This window comes from Chaetodon trifascialis, chromosome 3 (assembly GCF_039877785.1).
Source record: "Chaetodon trifascialis isolate fChaTrf1 chromosome 3, fChaTrf1.hap1, whole genome shotgun sequence".
NCBI classification, from domain to species: domain Eukaryota; kingdom Metazoa; phylum Chordata; class Actinopteri; order Chaetodontiformes; family Chaetodontidae; genus Chaetodon; species Chaetodon trifascialis.
In genome coordinates, this window is record NC_092058.1 from 20,739,670 (window position 1) to 20,767,543 (window position 27,874).

The following is a 27,874-nucleotide window of genomic DNA, read 5'->3' on the forward strand; positions in this document are numbered from 1 at the left end:
CACGACTCGGTAAAAATAATAAGGGCTGCGTTTCCTTGGAGGTCTGACACACTGGAATCCAAGCTGGTGCGAGATGTGTGTGAGAACAGGGGAACCTACTGTTAGCCTACATGCCGATAGAGCCAGCTCTTTGCATATCAGTGTGAGCCCAAACAGCTCAAAAATATATATATATATTTTCACTAAAACAGCGACAAAACACAGTTCTGTCACAAAGTCGAGCGTATTACAGGTATAGAAATTTAATTCTGATTGTAACAGCAATTGGCAGCTAGTGCTGACAAAGAACTCCAAATAAAAAAAAAGCATGCTTCTAATCCAACCATATCTTAAATCTTGAAACAGGCATATTAATACATTTTAATATCGTGATAAAGCCACAACAGAAGCAAGGGGAAAACATGGGGAAGATGCTGAGCTGAGGCGTTATTTATTGTGAACCGAGTTCTTTTGAATGTGTTCTGCGTGGGTACGTACAGCAGTAGAACCTCCACGGTTAAACGGGAGTAAAGACAATCACCTTTGTTTTGGCTCATTTGAAATTGCACCACAAGTTCAACATTAATAACCACAGCACATACATTATTCTTATTGACCCACTGTTTGTCATCTTGAGTTGCAACCGTTTCATTTTATTTGAACACCATTGCCGTAAATGACGAAACACACACGTTGCGGCGGGAAAGCAAAAACGGAGTTCCAAGTTGCTACAGGGGAAAAAAGGTTACTTTCTAATGCTTGATTGAAGTTACAAGAGCACGAATGTGAATGCAATGTATGCTGAAACTGAGAAAACATCTGGGCTCATTTTCATAGTAAAAGAGTAGAAAAATAAGGACTAGCTAATATCTTGCCAACACCTGTAAAATGCACCTTAAGACGGTCTCATCAAGAGATCTGTGGTTAGTGTGTGCAAAGAGTTTGAACTGGTACTTTAAAGAAGTGAGGAGGAGGAGGAGGAGGAAGGAAGAGTTCAGTGTGTGTCTGTGTGCATGTACATATGGAGTGACTTCATGGTTATATTAAATGGCACCTCAATAGTTTCCAAAGCTAGAAAAATAACATCTTTTTCATCGATTATTCCAACACTCATTGGCCAAACAAGACTCTTAAGTCGATTTCTTTTTTTAAACTGCTTAAGTCAACTCTCTGTGGTCCATGCAATCAAGCAGCTGTCTCATATCTGCATAAAACCACCATATGGTGCAAGGTCTTGCCCTGCAGTGGGGGAATAAAATCATTTACAAACCAGGGCTCTTAATTAACCCTCATATGCTTATATATGTACACACCAGACACACACAAGGAGAAATGAACAGATTTTCTTTGCTACACACAGGAAGAAAACTCCAAATGAAAATCTCTTTGGGCTCTGTTAAAAATGTCTTTAGCAAAAGTGTGAAATGCCAAGCCTGAGAGGTTGGACAGCCAGGAAGTCCCTTCAGTGTCAAGGGTCAATCATCGTCAGAGACATTTCTCACCCTTAATGATGTGATCCACCAGCGCATCAACGCCCTCAGTCTCAAAAAAACACTTCACTGACTCATACATGAAAGACACGTGAGTGCACACACATCCACACGTACATCCAGACATGTGAATGAACACGTGGACGTGTGCACGCACACATTTATACACAAATGCGCAGTCTAACTGAAGAGTTTAATAAAGCATCCTTGGCAGTAGGGCTTGTCATTCTGCTCCTTGAAGGTGCCTTTGTTCAGCTGCTTGAGGCAGAAAGCGCACACAAAGTGCTCCGGGTGGAACTTCTTGCCCATGGCCGTGATGCAGCGGCCGGTGATGGGCTTCTGGCAGCCAGAGCACAGCGAGCCGCGCCGCTCGTGGTAGTGCGACTCGCAGTACGGCTGGCCGTCGTGGTCAAAGAAGCTGCCGTTTATGAATGGCGTGAAGCACTCCTGCAAAGTCCGAGGAGAAGAGGGAGGATTTAGGATTTGACAGTTTGACAGAAAATGTCCACATTCACGACAGACAGAGTCCAGTGACTCACCCTGCAGACGAAGCACTCGGGGTGCCAGAGTGAGTTGAGAGCGGAGATGTAGTTCTCCAGGATGGCGCGGGCACAGCCACCACATTTGGGGGCAAACATGTCAAAATAGTCCTTTCTGCAGAACGCCTTTCCATCCTTCTCATGGAAACCTAGAGGGCAGCACAAACACACAGTCACTGTATACTTCTTTTGGGAATGAAAATTCAACATTGCTCTTTTTTTCTGAACAAGCCAGGTGTTGTTGTTATTAACTGATGAGCACTTGGTACCTTCTGGTCCAAAAAAGGCTCCACACTGGGCACAGAAGAAGTGCTCTGGATGCCAAGTCTTGTCCAAAGCAGTCACGACTTTCTGTGAAACAAAGGAGAAACAAAAGGTCAGTCGTTCAGTGTGACCCTTAAACCGTCGGGAAAAATGGGATTCCTCTGAAATAAAGTCAACACACGGTACAATCATGCATGTCTGTCATTATGGGAGAAAGTAACAGAGGCCAGGAGAGGGCAGGCAAAGTCCACAGAGTCAGTGTGGGAGGTGTTGGAATGCTCTGACTGTTAGCTCATGTTTTCCAGGCGTGATAGCAGGAAGGACACTCATCCAGGGTGTTATATCCTGTACAGAATCTAAAGCCCTGTGAGGCAGAGTGTGAATCTGGGCAAAATAAATAAAACTGAAATGATTTGACTGTCCATGTCGGGTATTATTTCAAAACATCCACACCTGCTAAGTCCCTGCTGCAGGGCAAGAATTAATCAGTGTAAACCTTTGTTACAAACCCCATCATGTTTGAGAGCTCATGTGATTGTTGGCTTGGCCACCAGGGGGTGCAGTGTTGAAAAAGGGCTGGGTTATTGTTATGGGGTTTTTTTTGTTTTTTGTTTTTTGGGGGGGTCTTAAACATTTATCAACCGTATAAATGGATACAAAGCAACAAAATAAAAAATATAACAACAGGACAAAAATACTGCATGTAACTAAGCATCAACAAAGTAAATCAGAAAATCAGGTGCAAAATTATAAAACAACTGCTCACTTCACAATCAACTCTGATGTCTGATATATACAGCGTAGGACTAAATATCTATAAGCATTTTCTTTATTTAGAAAGTCAAAGAGGAAACAATCCCACAACTAGCCCTGGTCAAACCCCCAAAACCAAAGTATGACTGTAAACCAGCAGAAGGTCAGACAGACAAGAAAGAAGTAGTGAACTAGGAAGCCTTGGTGACTCATGCTGGCCCTTTAATGTCCGCTGACTACTTCCCTTGCAGAACCTCTGCCACTGTATGTCTGTGTGTGTGTGTGTGTGTGTGTGTGTGTGTGTGTGTCTAAAGGCTGAAAACCCCCACATGAGAGTGTGTCACAATGAGGATAAGGCTGAGGGCTGTTAAATGAGAGGAGAGTAGCCTGCAATGAGATGGACATATGAGTTAGTCTGCATGCACAAGGCAACTAGAAGTCCCCTCACTTCTAATGCCTCTAGGAATCTGTGTGCGTGTGCATGTGTGTGTGTGTGTGTGTGTGTGTGTGTACGTACGCACGCGCGTACGTATGTTCATGCGCGTGTCCATCTAATCAACTGTCAATGACTGCTTGACACATAGTGTAAAGGCAGTTTCCGACATGTAGTGATTTTTCCAGTAAGGCATTAATCCATTAAGTTATGAATAAATAAATATCATTATCCACCCTTCCGTGGTAAACATGCTTGTGTGTGTGTGTGTGTGTGTTAATGTATGCATTACGCACATCCAGTATAGGTCCATTACAGTAGTGGCATCGTGGTGAGAACAGGTTGTGGTAGTCCTTCTCACAGTAAGGTTGCCCCTCTCGCTCAAAGAAGTTCCTGGAGCCGATCTCCTCCTGGCAGTGAGTGCACACAAAGTGCTCTGGGTGCCACGTTCTGCCCATGGCAGTCACCACCTGGTGTGGGGAAGACAGTGCATTAAATTTAAATGAGCTTCTAAGGGAAAGGACTGGCTCAGCAGAGACAATCACTGCAGCTTTGCATGCAAGAAGCAAAGGGAATACTGCAAACTGCAGATACAGCAATGAATTTTTAAACATTTATGTTTATGTATTCAAAAAAACTCCAGCCCATTTCTGTTGGATCGTGAATCACAGAAAAGAATATGTATGAGTGAACTGTAACTGCAACAAAAGACAGAATAAAAGCTTCAAGATTTGTATTTCTCAACTTACTGTTGCCAATTAAATAAAAGCTGAATTACTGACAGATTGACTGACTCAGACTTTAAGCAATCCGCACAGTCTGAGGTATGTGGAACCAACAACCCCTCCAACTTGAGCAAATACTCATGTCACACTTAATCATCATGTGTGCACAAATGTAAATTCTGTATGTGCCCCAGCTGAAGTCTTGTGTATGTGTACTGACTTGTATGCGTATTATTCAGCGTTATCATCACCTGCCCAACAATGGGTTTCTTGCAGGCTCCACAGACACCTTTAGCCACCGTCTGGACTCCGAGTCTGTTGAGGTCAGACTGCAGGCTTCCCAGCATGTTGTCCAGCTTGTTGGCTGGTTTGGGGGGACCGGTGGGAGAAGTCTTTCCCTGGGACTGGATCTGACAGAGATGGAAGACCAAAGTGACTTCACAATGCCATTCAGATGTATGACGGGTTGACAAAAAAAAAAACCTTATGATAAATAGCGTTGCAGTTAAGCTAATGGCATTTAGTCAGTGTTCAATCAGAACCATGATTAGTTCTGTAGTCATAGTTTGTAATGTCATTGTTTGTGTGGATATAATGACCCCTGTTCTTCTTTACTAAATCAGTGTTTCTGTTTTTGGCATACGCTCTCAACATTTTTTGGACTTACCTCCATGTCATATAACATTAGTCTCCCCCTGAATAGCATAGCAAGCGGACAACCTGCTCAGCTGTCTCCTCTGTCAGGTAGACAGAGACGAGATGCAGGAAAAATACCAAGACAAGCCACATTGAACAGGACAAAATATGTTCTCATCAACCCTAATCCACATCTGCAGGCTTTAATGACAACGCTCTAATATAAAAGGTGTGTGTATGAGTGTGTACGTGTGTTGAGATGTGTCTGGCTACTGTAATGTAAGCAAACACAGACCTTCTCAGATGATGAGGTTATTGGAGCTTCATGACTCTTACATTCTTCTGAGAGAGAAAATAGCATCTGTGCTCCATGTATTCTCTCTCTCTCTCTCTCTCTCTCTCTCTCTCTCTCTCTCTCTCTCTCTCTCTCTCTCTCTCTCTCTCTCTCTCTCTCTCTCTCTCTCTCTCTCTCTCTCTCACTCACACACACACACACACACACACACACACACACACACACACACACACACACACACACACACACACACACACACACACACTCTTTACACACACACAAAATGACCCAGCCTATCCTTAACCAAATAAAATAGCCACTGGTTTGATCTGAATGATTGTACTCCAGCTGTCTTATCCATCTCCTACTCTACAAGTCTTCAAGAAATCTACGTCAATAAGGAAACTGTGGATTCTAAAAGAGGTGATGGTACATGACATTCAGCAACTTGATGGTATCTAACCTAGTGGGACCTGTTGATGGACGTCCTGTGGGGGATGCTATAACTGTGGTGGTAACTGTGCTGTCATGTGGCAGATTAGGTTTCAGTTGCACTGCGAGTCTCCCATTCCTGCACATGGCAGGACTGTTAGTGTACCGGGAACATGGGGGGTTACGCTCCTCTTGCCTCTAAGCTCTTAAACTCTCCACTCCACTCTGAACACACAGCCCATGGCGCCGTCAGATGTCAGATTTAGAAAAGGGGCTCAGTCTCTCCAGTCTGAATGTCAGCACCACTCATAACTTGGACTGACTGGATCTCAGACAAAGCTTTAAAGAGGCTACCTGCTGCAACTTGGCATGAATGGACACCAGCGGTCTAAAACAGAGTCAGCAACCAGACAAACTGCAAAATAGCTCCCAGAAAGACAGAGGTGCAGCTGCTTGGATTGGAACCAGATGACCAACAAATATGCTCAAGTAACACAACTCAAAGTGTAAAAGAAAGAGACCAATAGAAAGTGGAAGGAGAGTATGAGGTCATAGAGAAGGAGAGGTGAAGAAAGGTGATTCATGCCTGCACTGGTGGGAAGATGGGGTCGCACTCGGTCTGACACCCCACTGATATAAAGACCTTGGGAGGCGGAGGTGGCGTGATGGGCTTGGGAGGAGGGCTAGGTGATGGAGGGGGTTGGACAGGGGGAGGCGTGGGCTCCTTAGGGGGAGGGGTAGGTTCCTTGGGGGGAGGAGTTGGCTCCTTCGGGGGTGGCGGGGTGGGTTCCCGAGGAGGGGGAGGGGTTGGAGGGGGAGGAGGTAGTGGTGGAGGAGTCTGCTTGACTGGGGGTGGCTTTTTGGGTGCTGGGGGAGATTGCGGAGGGGGGAGGATTTTTCTCTGTGGGGCAGGAGATTCTGGTGGGAGGACAATCTGGGAGAAAGAAAGAGAAAGGAAACAGCAAAGAGAGGAGAGCAAACATAACATACAAAAACAGGGGTGAGAATGAAGAAAAAAAAATAGTAATAAACGCGAAACGGGCACCACAAACTAAAATGTTTGAAGTGACTGCCAAAGACGAATACAACTTTTATGGCAATGCAATGACACATGATATATATTTAATATTTGCCAGTTAATTTCTTGATCATAGGCCAAACAAACATAAGATAAACCTTCAGAGGGACGTATAGTTTCTGACTGTCAGTTTAATGTCGTCCCAGAATAGCACTGACTCCTCCCACGGCCCTCTAATGTCTACCTTATCCACAGATGGATGGGCCCCTTCTTCCCGTGTTCGCTGTGGGTTGGACATAACGATGACTCCCTCTGTCAGCCAATCATCTGGCTGTTGTTTACGCCGGATGCTCCGCTCCGCTCGCCCAATTCCTAGTTTCCCCTGCAGCTCCTCAATGAGTCGGTCTTGCGAGTTGCTCTTATTCACAATGATCGGTCCCATTTTCCGTCGCAACATTCCCTCCCTGTACATCGGATGCACATTGGGGGTCTCTTTGGTACGGCGGATAACTGACTTGAGCTGGAGAGCAGATGATACAAGGAGGTGTGGGAAGCTGGGGTTGTGCCATTCACCAGAAAGTCCATGTAGGGTTACAAACACAAGCAGGCCAGGCCCAGCACAGGATGTCTCATTCAAGAGGCAGAAATGCTCAACCTCTGGCTCCACTGCAGAATATACTGTACCTAAAATGTTCTGGAGGTTTTGTCAGGCACACCAATCAAATTTACCTGCAGAAGCTAAGTGCAGCCTTCCATGTCATGGCAACTTAACATTACTCAGGTATCTGTAGCATAGCATGCTGGACAGCTGAAGTCAAGACAACACAGGTCTGTCAAAAAATGCTTACACATAAGTCTGCACATGCCAAAGCAAGGCCAAAAGAAGCAAAGTTCTTGCATGTCTTTTAATTACATGTGCACGTTCTTGGTGTGTGTATGCAGCAGCAAAAAAGAAAAATATCCACCATAGTGTTTTTGTGTTGATACCATCACAACACATTTTTTGCATCATCCAATCGCTGGGTAAACATGACAGGCCAGGCCCCATGACTAACACAGCAACGTCGACTAAGGCAAGTAGGAGCGTGCGGAAACATCCTTTCAGCAAAGCTTTCAACATCAGCCACAAATAGTCCCTACAGGGAGATTTCTCCTTCAAGCCATTTTGCAATTGCTATGCAATGACACCACATGCATCACACCACACAGAGGGAGGAATGTCTCTTCATCAAGACACTTTTTGTACTTTTGCACAGCTCCTTGCATATCTGTAGGAGCCCCTCTCCCAAAACAAGCTTATTTCAGCAACTAGAGATTCACTCTGTTTGAACAATTTTCTGACACAGCTGTTGTACCATTATTGTCAGAGATAATTAATATCTTAGGTCATGTGGCCAAAAAATAGAAAGGCCGCATGGGGTACACAGTCCTCTCTAGCTTTATGCCAGCAGCTTATTTTGGGAGAGTCAAGTTGAGCGTCCTACTTGGCCAGAAGCAGATAGTCGCTCAACAGCAGAGGGCTGCTGTGTGGGCAGGTCCAGCGTTGCATCTGGTGTCCCAGGGCAGGTGGAGGGGGTAAAACACTCATCCATCCAGCTGGACTCAGTCATGGGTGTCAGGGTTCCCTCTCGGCTGAGATCTGGGTCGATTCCGTCCTCTTCCTCCCAAGACCTGTCTTCATCTCCAGGCATAACAGAAGCATGTGGCTGGTTCTCACTCGGTTGGGTGGGGTCGGGGGACAAGAGTTTGTCTAGAGCATCATCCAATAAAGGCTCCCGACATGGCCATGTTAAATCCAGTATTTCACCTCCCTGCTTATCTGAAGGAGGGGAAGAGAAGCTAATTGATGGTGCAACAGCAAGTTGAACTGGTGACGCGCTGGGACTGCTGGTCCCTTGAACTGTGTAAGTTTTTCTGGTGACTGAAGCAGGACTCTTAGGAACTGCAGTTTCGCTCTTTGGAACCGTTACTGGACTTGAAAGCGTTGGGAGTATGGCTGGGTCAGTTTTCTTTGGCAAAGTTTCAGGACTAGAACTCTTGGGTACGCTTGCTGAACTAAAGATGCTACGTACTGCCATGGGACTTGAAATTTTTGGGACTGGACTTGAAAGTCTTGGAATTGACACTGGACTAGCACTCTTGGCAACTGTTTCTGGACTAGCACTCTTTGGGACGGTTGCTGGAACAGAGATAAAAGGGACTGTCACTGGACTTGCACTTTTTAGAACTGGACTTGAAAGCCTGGGAACTGTGAGTGGACTAGCAGTTTTCACCTCTGGACCAGGACTTATAGGAACTGGACTGTTGCTTTTAGGGACTGGGCTCGGACTCTTATAAAACAGACTTAGATGTGAGTATTTTAGATCAGGTGGACCAGGACTCTTGGCTCTAAGAATGGGACTAGGGCTTACAGATGCATTGACAGCACTAGGGCTCTTGGAAACAACTACTGGACTGAAGCTCCTGGCAGTGGGTACTGGACTAGAACTTCTGCCAACAGTAACTGGACTTGAACTCTTTCCAGGTGGATTTGAGACTTTAGCAACAGAGAGTTTAGTGACTGCTGTATGTGTAGAGCTGTCAACTTCATTTTGGCTAGGAGGCTTTGAGGTACTAGAGATACTGAGGCTCTCCACATGAGTGATCTCAGAGGAGGTGACAGTGACACCATTATCTATCTGTTGAATCTGGGAGTACTTAAGGGTCTTGGACTCTTCCACGACAATGGAACAAGCCAAAGATGTGGGGGCTGAACAACTGTCTTCATCTATATGGAGTTCCAATGGAAGAGGGGTACACGAGGGAGTGGTGTGACTAGAAGGTAGAAGAGTATCCACTGAACCAATATTAGTGTTTATCGATGGGGTGGTCACTGCTTGTACAACTGGTGAAACGGCAATCAACGAAGGGTCTACTGCCTCCTGATTCACAGACAACTGAGAGCCAGACTGAAGTGGGTGGAATAATGTAAAGATCGCAATGTCCAAACAAAGACAAGACATACACAGTGGTAGAGAAAAGAGAAAGAGACCAGGAAAAACACATTGAGAATGAAGGAAATGAACTGAAAGCTGTCTCACACACAAAGTCAAGCAGGAGCGGAGTTCACTCAACTTAAAATACATGCTCCTAAAAAAACGAGAAAACTAAAATTAAAACAAATAAAATAACCTTTGTTCCGGTTTAACTGTTGCCAGATGCAGTGCAGTCAGACATGCAGGGGGTGGATAGATGCTTTAAATCTAAAAAATTACGAGAATTAACACTTATTTGACAAAGTGTCAACTAAATTGAATATTGTACTTTTCACAAAGGTAACCTTCATTGCTATACTATGTTAATGGGCTTTGATGGGAAATGGCATTGGATTGCATTATGTCTGTGACAAGCTTGTGACAAAATTGTGGAGTCATACAAATAAAGCACAAAAAAATCTAAATGCCAACTGGCAAGTTAAAAGTTAAAACAGTTCTTTCTTCAGCTGTGTTGAATAACATCAACATGTCATTTCAAGATTGCAAAGGTTTACGGTTGTAAGTGGAACTCTATGGAGACTGTAGAAGAGGAGAATATCCAAGCAGAATAAGCTTTACCATTTCTGTTGTGCAACACTGCCAGCAGGAGAAAGCCATTTGGTATTACAAAACCATAAATATGGAAGAGACACTGAATAAAATGAGTCTGATGCAATGCCTTTCTACAGTTAACTTAACAGTCATCCAAACCTCTAAATATCTGCAGCACAGTCTAAGCAGAAGCACAATGTCAAATATAAACATCCTTCATGAAGTCTGCAAACTTTTCTGACCAAACATCTACCCACTTGTGAACCCCACTCACGTTGCTTTGGACTTTGAAGTCAGACAGGGAGGCCATCAGCTCATCCAGCTCTCGTGTGGCAGAGGAGGCTGACATTCTGGCTTGTTGCTGTGCTGCTGTTTCCTCTTGTCCGTCCGTCTGTTCGTCTGACACAGCCAACGGTGTGGGACTAAGGAAGACGAGAACACAAACGTTGACATTTATGGGCTTTTTGTGTTAAATGTTAATTCTTGACCACTAATTTAAACATTATTTGCTGCTTACATGGGTGAGGGCACGGAGCTTTCCAGCTCGTCCAGAAGGCTCTCTACACTTGGTCGTACATCCTCTATTCCTCGAGCTGCCACACCTCGTTTTGGCTTCTCCAGTACAGGTGGCGCAGCCTTGCCTGCAGTTGAGACTCCATTCTCCTGGATATGGTGGATGACGCTGCTGGCAGGCAGTGGTGGAGCTGCCTCTTCTATTACAGACCAAAAAAATGCTCAATGAATTTCCTTCATGCATCCAAAGTGCATAGTTTATTGGATTGTAAACACCAAAACACAACTGAGAGAATGGCCAATGCTACAAAATCAAAGCTGCTAAGTTGACATCTAGGCTCCTTCAGGGAAATATAAGCATGTTTTAAATTGTAATCTCTGTGCGTACCTTCTGTTGGGAAGGCAGGGGTGCTTTGCTGAACAGCGTTGAGCTCAAGCAGCAGGCGGTCCAGCTCAGACAGGTTGCTGCCCAAGGATGAGTTCATGGCAACAGCTGATGACTCACTACTCTTCTGCTTATTAGGGAAACTGCCCAGAGAAGAAAGAAGAACCAATATTTACCATCAACAGAGCTGTGGACTAGTAATGTTGCTAAGGGATCATCTGGACTGTGTTTGTTGCTCACTGATGAGTCAAAAGTCAAAATCAAAAAGATTTCTAGAATAATGTATTGTGTGTGTGTGTGTGTGTGTGTGTGTGTGTGTGTGTGTGTGTGTGTGTGTGTGTGTGTGTGTGTGTGTGTGTGTGTGTGTCAATAGAAACATTATGCTCCCACTTGTAATGTCCTCACTATGTTATCATAATATGGCAGAGGTTAGTCATCTATAGTTCCTACCTATATACGTGGTCCTCTTCACCAATGGGTTGGGTTGGACTGCTGCTGTCTCTAGACCAGGGACTTCTCTGAGCCGAGCTGAAAGACTGAGGACAGGAGGTGTAGTCAGTGTAACGTATTCAGAAGACTTTACCAAGTCCATACATTTTAACACGCATCTGTGCATTTACCTCTGTTTCATCTAGTCCGTTTTGCTCAGAGGGAGTGGGTGGGACTTGGGGTGGAGAGCAGGTGTCTTGCTGGGTCTGACCCCCAACAGGGAAGGAGTAGGCGGTCTCGTCAGACAGGAAGAGCGGACGCTTGGAAATGTGGGATGTTGTGGACTCAAGGTCCGCCAACAAAGCATCTATGGACAAACAAAACAAAGACTATTATCACAGGTCTGAAGCTCATTATGTTCTCAGACAGGGTTGGGTGAAAGAACAGTATAAACTGTCTATATACTACAGATTTTGCTATACCATTTCTAATGAGATGGTTCAATATCTGTCATTGTATTGGGCCATTGTGGACAATGTTGTAAATCAATAAACAGAGTGCTTAACGGCAGTATTACAGTTACACATTTTCAATGGGATGAAGTAAGTTCATATTTCAGGTATCTAACTCTTTGCATTAGCCTGAAACAGACACTCTTGTCTGGTGTCAATCACTGGTTTCTCAGTGAAATTTACTACATCATATTAATCAGCACTGCAATAGTTCAAAATCCACCCTTTCCTGCGTTAGCATCCTCTACAGCACATCTAGTATTTAGCACCGCAAGTTACGTTTGTATACAGATGATCAAATAATTACAGTGTCTTTTGCAATGGGTCAACAGACATGCACATGACATCAGGGGCGGTGAAGTTGTAAAAGTTGAATCATGTAGACTGTCACAGCCACTCCTTTGGTTACTCATTGACCCTCGTCTGCCAGGAGTCTTGACATGTCTTAAATCTGAGAGTCACTGTCAAGTGTGTGAGCAGGTCATACATGCTCATATTTACCACCTTCACACCAACAGCCACCATCCCTGCATGAAGGGGTTATTTAGTATCTTGGGAGGAACACAGGCCAAGGAAACAACTACTAATTTAGGTGGCCTAACCAGTAGGTAGAGGGACACATAACATTATAGGGGATTTAATGAAGAGTGCAGACTGTATTACTGAATACTTGGGCTTATTTTAGCGCGCTCACTCACCGCAGCAGTGTTTAATTTCTCTCACAGAATTTCGCAAGTCCTAAAAAATAAAACCCTCAATTTAGTAAACTTGCTCTAACAAGAGAGGTCTAATCCATTAGTACAAAATTAATGTTTATGCGTAATCACATATGATCCATTATACCAATATTTTAGAGGCCGTTAAGGACAATGATGGTGTCAACATGCAGTTCACAAACAAATGTACAATACTAGATAAAACCAAAAAAAGCAAAACCAAACAAACCATCGTTAGAGACAGCAAATGTACAGCGCAAGTACAATGACGTACATCGCCGAAAAGCTTGCTGAAAAATATTCAAACCTTCAAATTCCAAATTCAGTATTCTGCAGGTAATCCTTTAATATCGCCAGAGTGGAGAAGATGTACCAAAAACAAGTGCTGCAAAGCTCTATCCTAAAATGAAGCAGTGGGGCAACAAACAGAAAACTATAGCTAAACTATAGCTCGAGAATAGGCGTACCTTAGAAAAAGACAAGATGACCCAGGGGAGTGAAGAGGAGATAATACAGAGAAAGGAGAAGTGGAGGAGGAAGAGGGCAACCCAAACAGACTGTCTGCCAGGCAGGAACTGCCTTTCTTAACTCTACCATCAGCGTAAGAGAGCAAGAGACAAGGAGGAGGAGGAGGGGGGTGCAACTGAGAGCAGAGGAGAGGGTCCAGGCAGAGCAGAGAAGGAGGGGTTAAAATTCATGGCAGCGGGTCAGGTTCCCCGCAACCCCCCCACCCCACCAATCGCTATGCCAGCTCCAACCTAGCTGCCTGAAAGCCCACGTAAAAGATACTACTCACACAAATGACGACCCACTGAAAACAGTCAAAACTTTGGCAGGCTGAGCACGTCAGAGCAGATGAGGGAGTGCACGCCGGTGTGAAATGAGGAAAGTTGAGAGAAAGGAGAGCTCTTATCAACGGAGGCTTGTCCAAGAAAGGGAGTGGTATCACAAAGGTATATAAAGGTATTATCAGCCCCTCCTTCACACTGTCAGCACACACACACTCTGCTGAGGGTACCCATGACTCACACACTCTTTTACCACACGTTTGAGGTTGTGTTACATTAAATTTAGTCCAAAAGTCCAATAAGGATCAAGTTACCAAATTGTGATCCTTTTGCAAAGTCAAGGTTCTAAACACAACTAGAGTTCATGAGGTGTAGCACGCAAAACTTGGACCGCAGCGTTTCCCAGACTGAGAGGAGACACAGCAGAAGCAGAGCCAGATCAATTCCAGATCCACTTGGCCGAACCTTAGCATTAGCATGATTAGCATGGTTAACATGCCAGTTGACTAGGTTTCACAGCAGAGACTCCGGTCTGGACACAGAAGCCCGAGCGCATTCCACAGAGCTTCATTATGGACACAGCGCAGCGCACTGTTTACACTACTGCAGCCAGCTCTGAGCTTGGTAGTGGCAAAAACACACCCGTAGAAGTAAAGAGACAACTGTCAGTATTTAATGTAGTACAGTGCAAAGCTATCATCACCAACCAGCAGACAGATGCCCTCAATACTGCAGTATCTAGGCTCAGCTTCAGGCCCAGGAAATGGGGAAGTCAACCCGAGTGTGAGGTTATTGTGAGAGGTCTTCCTGTGTTTAAAGCGTAGGGTTGTGGCTTCTTCGTCTTTGCAACATCTCCCCTACGATGGCAATGATACTACCCCTGACATAGAAAGAAATGGAAAAGGTGATATAGATGCGCTTTTATTACTTTTTAAACTACAAATTTACATATTAGGAGGTACAAACTACAAAAAAAATTGGATCAGGCAAAAACAAGTGCAGACATTCATCTAGGATGACGTGGAAACAGAATTCAGATTTCATCAGACACATCCCTGAGATACGGCATAAATAAAACGTAGGCACATCAGGAGGCCCAGTACATATCTGCTGCTGATGTCAGAGCAAAGTTTCACTGCAGCTGGTGGAGACCTCACGTCGACAGATGTTAGTCCAGATGGTTTACACAAGAGATGTTAATCAACTTAGCTCTGCAGCTGAACTGGCTTTAACCCTGGTTATGAAGAATCTGCTGCTGCAAAACAGAGTTACGCTAAAGCACTAATCTCCAAGCTGTATGAAACACATATTCTGTTAGGCAATGGCTTGTGGGAGATCTGCACACTGACCTCAACGTCTACAACGTTTTGCATCAAAATGAGGCAAGTTAATTGAAAATCAGCAGCTGACTTTTGTCACCAAAGTGGTTGGAATACATTCCTGTAATTAGAGGACATGGGCAAAACATAAAATAGAGAAACTAGCAGCTTGAGGGTTACCTTTGTTCAGTGAAAACTGTGAGCTAGGCATGCTCTGACCCATCCACACACTACACAAACACACAGAGGTGTGTCAGCCTCCTCTGCCAAGGGAACATACCGTGACATACAGACTGGAGTGCAGAGCACAGGCCAGTTCCCCAGTGACCAAAAATGGAACTACAATAAAATGAGGAACTCACATGACACATCCAAGTGCTCAATCTTAAAAATGAGCCTTCAGAATAATTCTTTGTGAGCATCTTTTGGTGTACATTTTGGGTAATGCATGCAGGATGGGAATCCCTTGAATAATGCTCAAATGGGATAAAACTTCTGTTTGATGTATTATTGGAACAAAGCTATGCAAAACCTTCAGAGATCCAAGTTCCTGAGAAGCAGGCAGCTGTGGGAGGGTGACGGATCAGCTCCTCCCTACCTAAAATAGGCTACATCCAGATTGAACAAACTGTCTACATCAATTAAAAACAGTGCGGGCTCTTTATTTACAGCTAATGAACTATAAAAAACACCAGCATTCTGTGTGCGTCCATGTCCACAACACCAAATGTGACGACGCAGGGCACAGCTGGGCTCAAACAATGAGGAATGGCGGTGGGAGTGTCGAGAGAGATAGCAAGTGAAACTGGGATGTGTGTGTGTGTGAGTGCGTGTGTGTGTGCGTGTGTGTGGTGCGGCAGGCAAATCCTCAGAGGCTAGAATGTGGGTTGACGCAGATTAAGGAGCCTCCCTTCCTCCCAGATGAATGGTGTGCATTTTAATTACACAAACGCTGCTCCGCATGGGTCTCATTACAGGAAGGAGAGAGGGAGAGAGATAAAACAGGGGACTGGGAAGATTGGGGTGGCAGAGGAAGGGATGAAAAAGACAGGAAAATTAGAAATGAAGGGAGGGGGACGCAGGAAAATGAGAGTATGGAAAGGAAACCATTTGAAGAGTCAAGTATGTGCAGAGCAAAGGGAAGAGACGGATGTTGGATCTGCATTTAAATTGAGACATTTTGTAGACAAAATTTAGATATAAAACAGAAATATAATTGAGACAAAACAATCCCGGAGCTCTACTTTCATTCTGTGAGGTCTGATCAATGGAAGTCCGGAGCGTCCTCCATTATTCCTGACAGGACATCCTGCCTGCTTGACACTGCACACACAGCCGGAGGTCTTATCAGTGCTGACCACTGCATAGAGTGAATCACTGCTGTCTGCCAGTCAACACATGCTGCGAGTGGTTCATTTCAAAGGAATAGGTCCCACCAAATGTAATGCAATGAATCAGAGCCTTTAACAAACTGCAGGGGGTGATGTTGAGTCACGGGTGAGAGCCCAGCACACACCTAGCTTCTCTTTTCTCAGGGCTGGTACACAGAGCAGGCTTTATCTGTGAGGGTTCATAAATGCCGAGGCATTTACTGAGATATGAGCTGACACCAAAGAGAAACTAACAGGGTGAATATCGGCTGCAAGATTCTGTCTGTGCAGCAGGTTTACCTGTTCCCTGACCTCCTTTCTGCGTCTCCCTACCCTCACTCCTTTACCTTCTTCCCTCTGTATCTGATGCATTGCAAGGTGCACGCTGGCTGATATGAATTCCTAACATGCCACAGCTCGTCTTCAAAATATGAGAGAAAGAGTGGGAGCTGGAGGGAAATGCGAGGTGCACACCGGCTGGAGGAGATAAGACAGCGAAGGAGGAACTAAAGGCAAGATGGGACAGATGAAAGAAAACAAAACATCAGCTGTTCAGACATTTTGCACGTAGTTATTTTCGAGTGTCTGGATTTTACATTCGAGGAACGAATGTAAAAACAATCTCCTCCAGTTGCTGGTCCGCGAGTGTGTGTCGACATGAAGCGACAGCCTTTCATGTTCTGTTGTTAGGGAGAGAGATGGCCTTTCAACGTGACACGAGCTGACAGACCATCACAGCGATGACGAGTCCCTCTCGCTGCTCCCACCAGAAGGAAGAAGGGGAAAAAAAAATCAGGACAAGATGGGTCCAAATGCACTTACACTTTCCTCCCCTCTGGGCTCCTGTTAGACAGCAGAAGGCCTGTGCCTGTGCTCATTTGGAGCGCTTCAGCGGGCACACAAAATTCAATCACACCACACACACACACACACACACACACACACACACACACACACACACACACACACACACACACACACACACACACACACACACAGGTGTAACATAAAACAACACTGCACACAGGTGCCTCTCAGCTTGCCTGTCTACACATACCAGAGACAGACTGAGGCATCTAGGCCCACTATAAATACCTTCCCCCCCATCGACCCTGACCTGTGAGAGTACAGTAGTTGATGGATGGCTGTGCTGGTCAAAGCAACAGTAGGACATTACAGACCACCCAACCAGCTTATACAAAGTATTACATTGCATTTACAATACTGTCTCATACACTTCTGCACAGGATGAAGAAGAGCCTGACTGGAGTTTCCTTATGTTAAGATCAATGAAGAGCTACAAATGCTATTAAATGTAAATGGCACCACCACGGCTGCTTACGCAGCAGCTTGCACTCCACCCTAAACTATTCAATGCAATTACAGCAAGTCTGTTTAGACACACGCAATCCAAAACTTAATACCTCACTCAGGCCAAGAAAAAGTCAGCGTAATGCAAACTGATCGAATCCGGTGTTAAACAGAGGGTGATTCCTGATGAAAGACACTGCTGGTGGTGTTATGAATATGGTCACATTAGTTTGAGTTAGAGTACAGCGTGACAATTTCCAAATGAGGAAAAATGACACGGCTGTGTGTGTAGCCTAAGAAGACATGTGCACAGAGAGCAGGCTGACACAAATTTCCAGCTTACGACAGATGCTGCAACAAAAAACATGGGCTTCAAAAAGCAGGGGCCCTCCTGGTGGTTACCATGTACTCCATATATGAGCTCATCCTTCCCAGTTTGATTCCAGCCTCTAACTCTCTAACTCGCCATGTTTCCTGTCTGTATCACACAGGCTAGATTCTGACAAAGGCACGATTGCAGCCTTTGGCAGCTGAAAAGCTGTGTTAAATCAGAACATCTCTGAGGAGCTGGTAGAGAACAAAACGAGAGCTACAACAGAGCGCATACTGGACTTAGATTCGCCTGGTGGCCAGAAACAGGACTCCAAATGATTGCTGCTCCGTCTATCTGCTGATGTATAAATAAACCACTGTATGTTAGCAAAGGCCCCCATATCAGTTTAAGAGGTGATACATGTCAGTGTTGTGTTGACAGCTTGTTCTACTGTCCTGAAGTGGGCAAAAAACCATTCAAAGGAAGAGCTTGCAGAAAGATGATGTCTGTGTTGAGTGGGAGCTAGCTGACAGAGGCTAGCTGACAGAGGCTAGCTGACAGAGGCTAGCTGACGGAGGCTAGCTGACGGAGGCTAGCCTGGCTTAGCATACCGACTGGAAGCAGGGGGAAAGCTGGTATGGCTCTATCCAAAGTTAAAAAATAGGCCTTCCAGCATCTCCACAACTTTCCACACTTCTGTTGGCGTGCAAATTAAACAAAGATGACAAAATGTGTTATTAGTGAGCTTGAAATGAGTTGATAGTCTTCATTTTGAACATTGGAGTCAGGCTAGCTGTGTCCCCCCGAGGGTTAAGTCTTATGCTAAGCTACGCTAACCACCTCCTGACGCATAGACATGAGCGAGGTAGTGATCTTATCTAACTCAAAGCAAGGCAATGAATAAGCTTATTTCCAAAAATTTTTTTTTTTTTAAATTACAGGGGAACATCAATGCTTTTCACAGAACAGCCACTTTCATACTGACAGACGTAGAAGATTGGATTCACCAGTTCTTTTCACATAAACCGACGACGTGGCACTTAATGAAACTAAGCCTTCACACAAGTGACAGCTGACGGCAGAAATGGCCACAGTCCTGACACCTCATGTCTGAGAAAGTAACACCCTATCAGCCGGATGATGCCGCTTCCTTATTTTGTGTTTGACTTCAACAAATATGTATAAAAAAGCTGCAGCCTACGAGCTGTCAGGAGAAGCTTCAGACCCCTCCTCGAGGCTTCATCAATAAACTCCAATAAGATTCCTCAAACAGCACCTTGTACTGCGGCGTGAGAGAGAAATAAGCTCATGATCACACTGAAGTACTTGCATTATTAACATGCATTTTTCTTCTTTAACTGGCTTTTATCGTTCTGTTATGGCTGAGTCGTGTTTATACTGTTTTTCAATCCTCGCAGCAAACCATGTGCCCACGGGGATGATAAATAACGACCGGGGTGAACTCACATTTGAGTAAAATCATTAATTAAAGGATTTTTGAAGGCATGAATAATGTATCAGCCTGTACGTATAAGGACTGTGAGATAAGAGTGAGACGAGAGTCAAAAGATGAAACGCTCTCTCCTCGTGCTGCCTCCCACCTACCTCCCTTTTGTTACTCCCCACAGTGAAAGGCTTAGAGAGGAACACAGAGGCAGTTTGTGGGTGCAAAAGCTTTCCTGTGGTTTACATGTTGGCCCTGTGGTTATTTTGAGCATCTGTGTGCTCCCAACAGTGGTGAAAGCATATGAAGAATATTTTCAGCAGTACTGAGGGTGCATTTATTAAAGACACTATGAACAATTGCTCATTTTGCAGCGCTTTTCTGAACTGCCAAAAAAAAAAAGCAAAATGCGTTTTGGTACTCTGCCTTTGACTGAAAATATCGTACACACTGCAGAGCCAAAAGGAAGACAGAAGCGGACGTAAAACTATCCACCGAACTGTTGGTACTTTGAAGCCATTTTTCCATTCATCTGCACATTTGCCTGACAGGAAATCCTTATTATTTGTCCTGCCCCTCCACCTACTGAGAGACAATTTCACCTACTGGTGTGATGACATATCGTTTACACCAACGGAGGCCTTCTGTCTAGAAATCACGAGCCAAGACTTTTATTCAAACTACATTTTCCAAAGTCAAGAATGATGCTCAGTTGTTGAGATACTTTGCTTAGCTTGCTACGATCATAACCCAGGCCTGGAAAAGTGGCAGAAAACAGCTAGATGGATGGATGGACATTTTCCCCATTCCCCTAATCAGTTCTGTCTGGTTCTGTCTTTTCTGAGTTGAAGTAGGTCACAGCACCAGAAACAAGCTGCTCTTTGTCCCCCTCCGGCAGGACAAGGACAGAGGGAAGAGGATGGAGAGGAGGGCTTGTGAGGTCGGCAAAGCAGGCCAAATCATTCCAGTGGAAAACAGTCAGCTCGGTGAGCACACCAGAACCCCTGTGTGTGTGTGCGTGTGCGTGTGCGTGTGCGTGAGTGTAAACTCTTGTTAAGCCCACACCCCTATAGACCTGTGGAGTAGTAATCCTGACCTAAGCATCACTGATGCTGCCATTAACACGAGTGGGGTCCAGATCGGGCTTCTTGAATGATCCTCTTTAACAAGCCAGATGCTGATTGTAAATCCAACTGAAGCACGAGCAATCAGAAACACACACACGCTCACTTTTGCTCACATGCGCACACTCACTTGTTCTCCACCCCCTCTGACTTCCCAGTGCATCAAAGGCCTTCATTGTGGTGGCTTTATATCCCAAATAGGGCAGTGGCAGCAGTGTGTTAGTGACTATTTAAACCTGCGCCACAGCCAGAGGAAACCTGCTGGGCACAAACCCCTTCCCTAATAAAACAGCGCATGTTATCTAAGCCTGCAGCCACATCAACCCCACAACCTCTTTGAAAAATGACATTTAGGAGCCAATTAGAGGAGAACCATGCAGGTGTATTTGAAAGGCCATCTGACACTATAAGAGCTCCATTTCATATGACAAATATGCATTCACTGAACTGAGCGGAGAGCCACTATTTTAACAGCCATTTCCTTTTCAAACACTGTGGCTGAATCCTGTCTGTGCTACCAACCACATTCTAAAATGACGGTAGCATCTTTATCTTCTATGTAAAACTGTCGGACCAGCTGTTTTCTTATTACGGCTTGTATCAGAGAATCAGCAGCATCGCATCATCCGAGCTGTCAGTCACTGTCAGACTGAGCGCCGGGATGAGAATCGCACAAAGTCAGGAGGGAGCTCGATTCATCAGAACACAGCAGGGCGGGGATAACAGCTTTAGGCACATACGCATACTGGATACACCCTGTACATGACACAAAATGTGTTACAACTGCGCCGTATCTCCTCCGCATTGTGCTCCATTTCTGCAGTGACAACATGCTACATCAAGCTAATGAGGTGTTCTGGCTCTCTGGAAACCAAATGAACGCAGCAAAAAAACAAGAAAGAAAAGTCCCAATTTAACAAGACCAAAAGCAAACCAGTTCCTTTTACTCACATGAAGGAAGTCGCCAAAAATAGGACAGAATGAGACATGTCCACAAGTCTGTGTGACTAACATGATGCCTGCGACCTACAGTGGACTCTTCTGTTGGTTAGCAGCAGAAAGTCCTCCTGACTGCCACTCGAACAGAGAGGTCACGAAGGGCACTTCCTGTCATGACACATGTGTCTCGCAGGACGAGAGGCTGCCCAATAAAAGAGCTCAGCTGACAAAAAGCAGGGCAGAGGAACATGACGGGCACATCCAGCGTACTGGTCTATAGTTAAAGATACACAGATGCTAACCACAGCCTGATGTTGCTTGAACTGCGATGACTTTCAATCTATTTTTTGGCCTGAAGGGCAGGGTGTCCGTTATACAGTAATTACCCTTTTTCTACCAGGACAATATGTTGAAGTCCGACATATTTAAATCTCTCGGGTCATGACATTTGGTGGAAATAACTCCCTTCCCCCTTGATTTGTTTGATGAATGCGTAGGCAATGAACAAAAACACTGCTTTCTGAAAACACACGGGTCTAATGACAATGACGAAGATGAGCCTGAGATACAGTTTGAAGTCACAGAGACTGCTGACGGTCCAGCCAGCCCAAAAGAAGCAAAAATGTGGAGCTTTCAGGCCTGAATGGAAACGCAAATTCCCCCCGGCTGAGGTGTGTTTGGCTGTTCGCGCCGCGAGAAGAATGAATTCAGCAGAGGAGCCACAAACATGACAATCTCTGCTGTCACTGATAATAATAGATATTTGAATTTCTCCCATTTGTCTGTGGCATTGAAATCTTACAGGGCACGCAGACCAGCACCAATTTCTTCAAACAGTTGATGGTCTGTTTCCACATAAACCGAGGCTCCGAAAGCAGCAGCACTTCAGATTTGGACCCCGCAGGCTGTTGTTATGGTGCGCTGGGCCCACGAGAGACGACATGACGGTTGGCTGAGTGTGGAGCTGTCGCTGCTTAGTCAGCTTCCCCTTCAGAGCTGTCTGTCCACACCAGCAGTCTGTGATCGGGAGCCTGTGTGAGTGTTTTGTGTGTCTGTGTTTGTGTGTGTTTTGTTTGTGTGCATACACCATATGTTTGAAAGCCCTGCAGCACCTTCATCTTAAAGTCAAACAGATGGACAAACGCTGGAGGAGATGGAGGGGATTCTCTCAAGCCTCCAGACGCTACACTGATCCTGTGTGTGATTTATATGTATGCGTCACACACAAGAGACTTAGCATCTAGTGTAGGCTTGCCCCGTGTGTTGCATTAAGCTCAGGGTAACTGCAGATGTAATCTGTAGCAACAACTTGCCAGGTTTTTGAGCTCGAGTGAACAGGAAGTTAACTGGAGGGGGATTTTTGAAAATGGGAGTTTCCACGTTCAGACTTAAAAGAATATTCCAGTGATTCAGTGTTACATTTCCATCAAGTTTGGGGACTTGAAGAGACAGATTTTAAAAAAAAGAACTGTCATAAACTGACGCAGAGATATGCTGAATTTTCTGGTGCATTCCATCAACCTCAGAAGTTGTAGCCGGGAATGACGTCACAACCGAGCCGGCCGCTCCAGTTCAACAAATCAGAAAACTAAGATGGACGCCTCCAAAACCTTTGCTATGCTAGCTCTGTCTGAAACTACAGAACAAATATGAGGTCACCCTTAAAAACATCCTAGAAGAAGAAGGCGAGCTTGTGTTTCTGTAAAAAACGTTTTGACAGGTCATTCTGTAAACAGTGCACAGAGCAGCCATCTTGGATTTACAGGTCAGTTTGTGAGGTTTTTCCAACTTTCTGAGATGGAAATTCACCTTCAGGGAGCATCCAGTTGAAACTCTGACTTCCCAGTTCAAATGCAACACACTTATTCCTTATTATACATCAAGCACCAGAAACATTTGATCCCATGCTTCCCATAATGTGACTCATTAGCATCTTTTGTTAAGGCCGCCCTGTCTAGTGAATGGTTTGTGTTTTAAAAATGTACACCCCTAGTCTGTAGCTCAGCCTTTCAGTTAAAATGTGTAGTAACGTAATGTGTAGACCTCAAGCCCAAGTCTAGATACCCTTTAAAGGAATAGTTGAACATTTTGGTAAATACACTTCATTCACTTGCTTGGCTTTGCTCATGCCTGTATGATAAATATGTAGCTGGAGCCAGTAGCTAGCTTGCGTAGCTTATCATAAAGACTAGAAACAGAGTGAAATAGCTTGCCTGTCAAAGGGTAACACAATCTGCCCACAAGCACCTCTAAAGGTGACTCATTAACAAGTTCTTGTTGGTATCTTGATTGTTTCATCGGTACAGAAACCAGTGTGAAAACAACTTGTTGTGGTTTATTGGGGGGGGGAGTTGTGCCGGTTGTGGTTGAGTCACTACTGGCTATCTTGCGAAGGGACAGTCAGGTATATAAACACCCTGTAGACAGATAATTGTCACTTTAACAGTTTGTTTTTTGTTTGAGTTAAATAACATGTTAACTGCTGGTAGGCAGATGTGTTACTTTTGGACTCAGCCCGGCTGGTCACATCCCCTTGTTTCCAGTCTTTATGTTAAGCTAAGCTAACAAGCTACTGGCTTTAGCTGCATATTTAACATGCACACACACACACACACACACACACACACACACACACACACACACACACGAGTGGTAACAGTCTTCTTACCTACCTCCCTTCTATGAAAGATCATGGTGAAAATTGGTTCATATTAATAAAGTGGAAAAGGCATATAGGCAATTTTTCTTGATATTGATTTCCCCTAAAACACATGTTTGTGACTTCTTAACATGGGTTATGCATTTTACAAAATTACTTCATTGATTCCAAACAGACTTGAACTAACTGACTGGTTTTTACAATGTCTGCACTGTAGAGTGGATCCATCACTGCATCACAATTCAAATGAAGGAGAAGGTGGACTATTGTTGAAAACAGTAGTGACTGACAAAGCAGTACTGTTTGGAAGCAAAGCGGAAATCAGATTATCACACGGACTGCTTCCCTGATCGAGAAGAAAAAAAATACCACTGAGTGGTTCCACTGAGAATAAGTGATATCTGTGTTACAGTCTAATGCAGAGTATGAGGAAGAGAGGACATGTCAAATGTCCACATGTGAGCTGTCTGATGTTTCTTTTGGTATAAAAACAATGAACCAACCTAAATTTAGACTTGGTTGGGTATCTGGGCTACATCAGATCTCATTTGCAGTTAGTAAAGAACTCCTTCGTCCACGCCCACTCCATGATTGACATTTCCAACACGGCGGCTCCTGTGCCGACAAGGCTCTGGGGAATCACTTCACTTCAAATGATGCCACCAAGGCGAGAGTAAAACAAATCAGTTACTGTATTTGCAGACACGGAAAGGAAAGACTGAAAGATACTGCGGCTCAAAGTCAGAGAGAGGAAGTAACTTTGGAGGCTATTTGACATTCATGTCTTGTTGGTGCAGGCCCAGAGCAGTGAAGCAAGGAGCAATGCTTGGCAGCGCTGATAGCTGAGGAGGGGAGGTCAATGCAAGTTTGCCTCAGAACACGCCACAGCATCGAAAACTGCAAAGACTGCATAAATACAATGGACGATGATAGAAATCCATGTCTAGCATAGTAAAGGAAAGCTTCTGTTTCCAACTTCCAACACTGACTGGAGTTAAAAACCTGATGATTGCCAGCTATCAAGCATCACAGTCTGCCTTCACCCAAGTCTTCCTAAAGGCTAATCTGCTCTCCTGCAAACTCAGCCAGCTTTAAACTGTCAATAGATTGCAGCCTGCAGCTTCTTACGTGGTTCACCACAGGAATGGTGGGGAGTGGGGAGAGAGAGGGTGGAGCAGTGCAGTGTTTAAGGAGGAGAGATTTTGGCTGAGGCCCAATCCCTGCATGTGGGCCTGATCCACCCCGACGCCCTGCCTGCGAGCAGCGCTAGTCTGCCGCCACGGCCGGTGGCAGCATGGAAGCATGAGGATAGAGCAAATTGAGTGTGTGCACATGTGCGGATCACAGCAGAGACCCTTCTGGGGAGAAAGAGCTTCCTGTCAGAGTCACTGCTTTCATGTACCATGGTCGGGGCAATATGGGAATAGGGACTGTTCAAAGCAAACAATAAAAGTAAGGGAAAGGTCTAAGGAGAGGTGACTGCTGGTTGGTGGAAGGTTTCTGAATGCTGGTGGCTCTGCACTTGAGAGGAAGGACTCCTCTGCTAAAAATACATGTAGGTTGCTCTGTCCTCTCGGAGGTCTGAGGTGGACAACTCCCTGCACTGCCTCACATTTAAACCAATTTAAAACTTCAACACTTTCAATTTCTGCAAACACATGGCGATAAAACGTCCCTCTGCGCCTCCCATCCCAGCACCATCCATAATGACAGAGCATACAACACGGACAGGGGAGCATCTGTAGTCTACATTTCTCTGAAGTTTGTGTGCCACATTTTTCCAGGTCTCTGCTAAATCGATGACAGAATTTACAACCCTGTGACATGGTAATTACTCTGGGTTGTGCAACACTCTTATTTTAAGCAGCTACTTTAAGGAAAGCCCTTCACCCATGTAAGCTGAGAAGGTATCCATAAATATTGACTGGATATAGAATGACCGATATTCTTGGTACAGTCTCACTCTCACCACCGAGACGTCAAACAGAGAGCTGGGATCTGGCTCAAATGAGATAAATCCAGGTGTCCTGTGGTGGAGCGCACATGATTGCTATGAGTGCGGAAACACCCAACACCCCAACAGCGTTTTAACATAACGTTCAATATGCAAGAAAACGGAGCCAGTCTGAGCAGTCTTGTCCTGCCTGGAATGAGAATGATATGTTAACATACTGCAGAACAGAGCCCGATCTCTTATCTGACAGCCAGTCCACCTGCAGCTAACAGAGAACAGGGGGTAATAGTTCTTGGATAGCTTTTGCAAGACATTTATCATCTTTGACTTTCTGAATGCATTCGGGCTGTTTTTTTAGCATCCAATGAACCCGACTCCTCCAATGCATTACACGAATGTCCTGCTAAACTTAACCGTACAGTTGCCAGGGTAAACTCAAAGCCTTGTAAACACAGTCAGTGGGTGGAAATGAATACATAAAGCGCTGATCCCCAGTGCATTGTGGTGTTAAATCGGAGGTTTCCCTCTGGTTTGAATTATGTTGCACACTTTCACATCACTGGAGAGGGTCTGCATACTACTACAATGACAGCAAAGGAACATTTACAGGGGGGATCTGGAGAACCGGGTTCTTGTGTGCATCAAGAACACTGTGCTGAGTTCTACAAGCCCTCCCTGTCACCGCAAGCTGCCCTCAGGCATTACATACTCTGCTGTCACCAAGTGTGCCATAATTCACTGAGTTAAGCTCATCTGTACAGGCAGAACAGCACAGCTCTTCTGGTTTCAACTGCAACTGTATATGTGGGCAGATACAGCCCTGGTGGGGACAACTGGCTGAGATCAGGGCAGAATTCAATGTGAAAATTAGTTGCAATGGGCTTTAAATGATAATGCAACGAGTGGAATCAGTCTCTCAATAATGGTTGTTTATGTCAGTTATGTAATCCTGACAATCACCTTGTCTAATGTCAGATGACAGTGGTGATTGGTGGGTGAATGTATAGATTTTTCTGGCAGTTTTGAGCATGAAAAAGTTCCAGGAGCGCTGCTGCAGCAGCCATCGTGCCTCGTTAAGTGATGTGGAGGAACTGTGAGGTGTAACTCGCCCACAAACACCACGACCAGCGCTCTATGTCCTCTCAAAGACGATATTTACTTTACAAAAACCAGCTGGGACACACTTCATTAGGCTAATTATCGCAATGAGCCTCGTGCCAGTGATTCCTGGAGTCAGCACGCGGGGCCTTTCTGGGCACGTACCTTCGCGCTGTGCTCAGCTGAACCTGAACCTTACCTGAACAACCCGCTGACCCAGACAGACAACTGTGGTCAACAACCTCCTGAAAACCTTCGTTTGGTCTTTATGCCCCTCACATTAACGTCAGCCCTGACTGCAGCGCGTGTGTTAGCGCTAACAGTACATACACAGGCACACACGCGCTGTAGAAATGTTGCGTTCACGGCGAGCGAACTTACCTAAATCATCCATGTTGGCCGGAAATCGTTCCAATGCTGAGAACCGGACCGGTCCTCCTCAGTCGATCACAGCGGGACTGTAAGCAGTCGATTCAGCTCCCAGTCGCCGAATCTCCGATCGCGGATCTCCGTCGCTGAGCGCAGTGAAGTTTTCAAGTTCCCCTGCTGCCCGACGAACCACGAACACACTCACAAACACACATACACACACACATAGCCCGCTGCCCCCCTGGAGTCTCCAGCAGTCCACATCCAGCCCCCTGCCGGCCCACCAGCCCCTCCGCACAGGGACCAGCGACATCTAGCGACAGAGAGCGCCACTGGAGAGACTGAGCGTACAGGGCATGTCAGCCAGGGGTGATACAGACAAAGAAGATTATAGGTGAGCATCCGTAGTACAGCATTAATGTGCAGGTAAACTGTACTGTCCTCAAAGCTCTCATAACTTCCACAAACCTGTTTTTACAACAGCAGGGCTCTGACATATTC

The 27,874-nt window shown here is 45.2% G+C and overlaps 1 protein-coding gene across 1 annotated transcript; it reads right to left on the reverse strand.

Moving 5' to 3' along the window:
- Positions 1 to 1,118: 1,118 nt before the first annotated feature.
- Positions 1,119 to 27,614, reverse strand: LOC139328781 (paxillin-like). Its single transcript, XM_070958791.1, has 11 exons — positions 27,386 to 27,614; positions 11,649 to 11,824; positions 11,479 to 11,564; positions 11,032 to 11,171; positions 10,648 to 10,843; positions 10,405 to 10,552; positions 4,435 to 4,593; positions 3,755 to 3,928; positions 2,278 to 2,359; positions 2,009 to 2,157; positions 1,119 to 1,916 (listed from the first exon to the last, which is right to left on the reverse strand). The coding sequence occupies exons 1-11, from the start codon at positions 27,396 to 27,398 to the stop codon at positions 1,650 to 1,652; spliced, it is 1,590 nt and encodes a 529-aa protein (XP_070814892.1). The 5' UTR covers positions 27,399 to 27,614; the 3' UTR covers positions 1,119 to 1,649.
- Between the last annotated feature and the right edge of the window lie 260 nt (positions 27,615 to 27,874).

Bases quoted from the DNA above. Each gene is read 5' to 3' on its own strand.
- LOC139328781 (XM_070958791.1), bottom strand. The intron at 11,172-11,478 runs GTAGGAACTATA...TTCTCTGGGCAG, and splicing joins GAAGAGGACCACGTATATAG to TTTCCCTAATAAGCAGAAGA. The intron at 3,929-4,434 runs GTGATGATAACG...TCCCCACACCAG, and splicing joins AGAAACCCATTGTTGGGCAG to GTGGTGACTGCCATGGGCAG.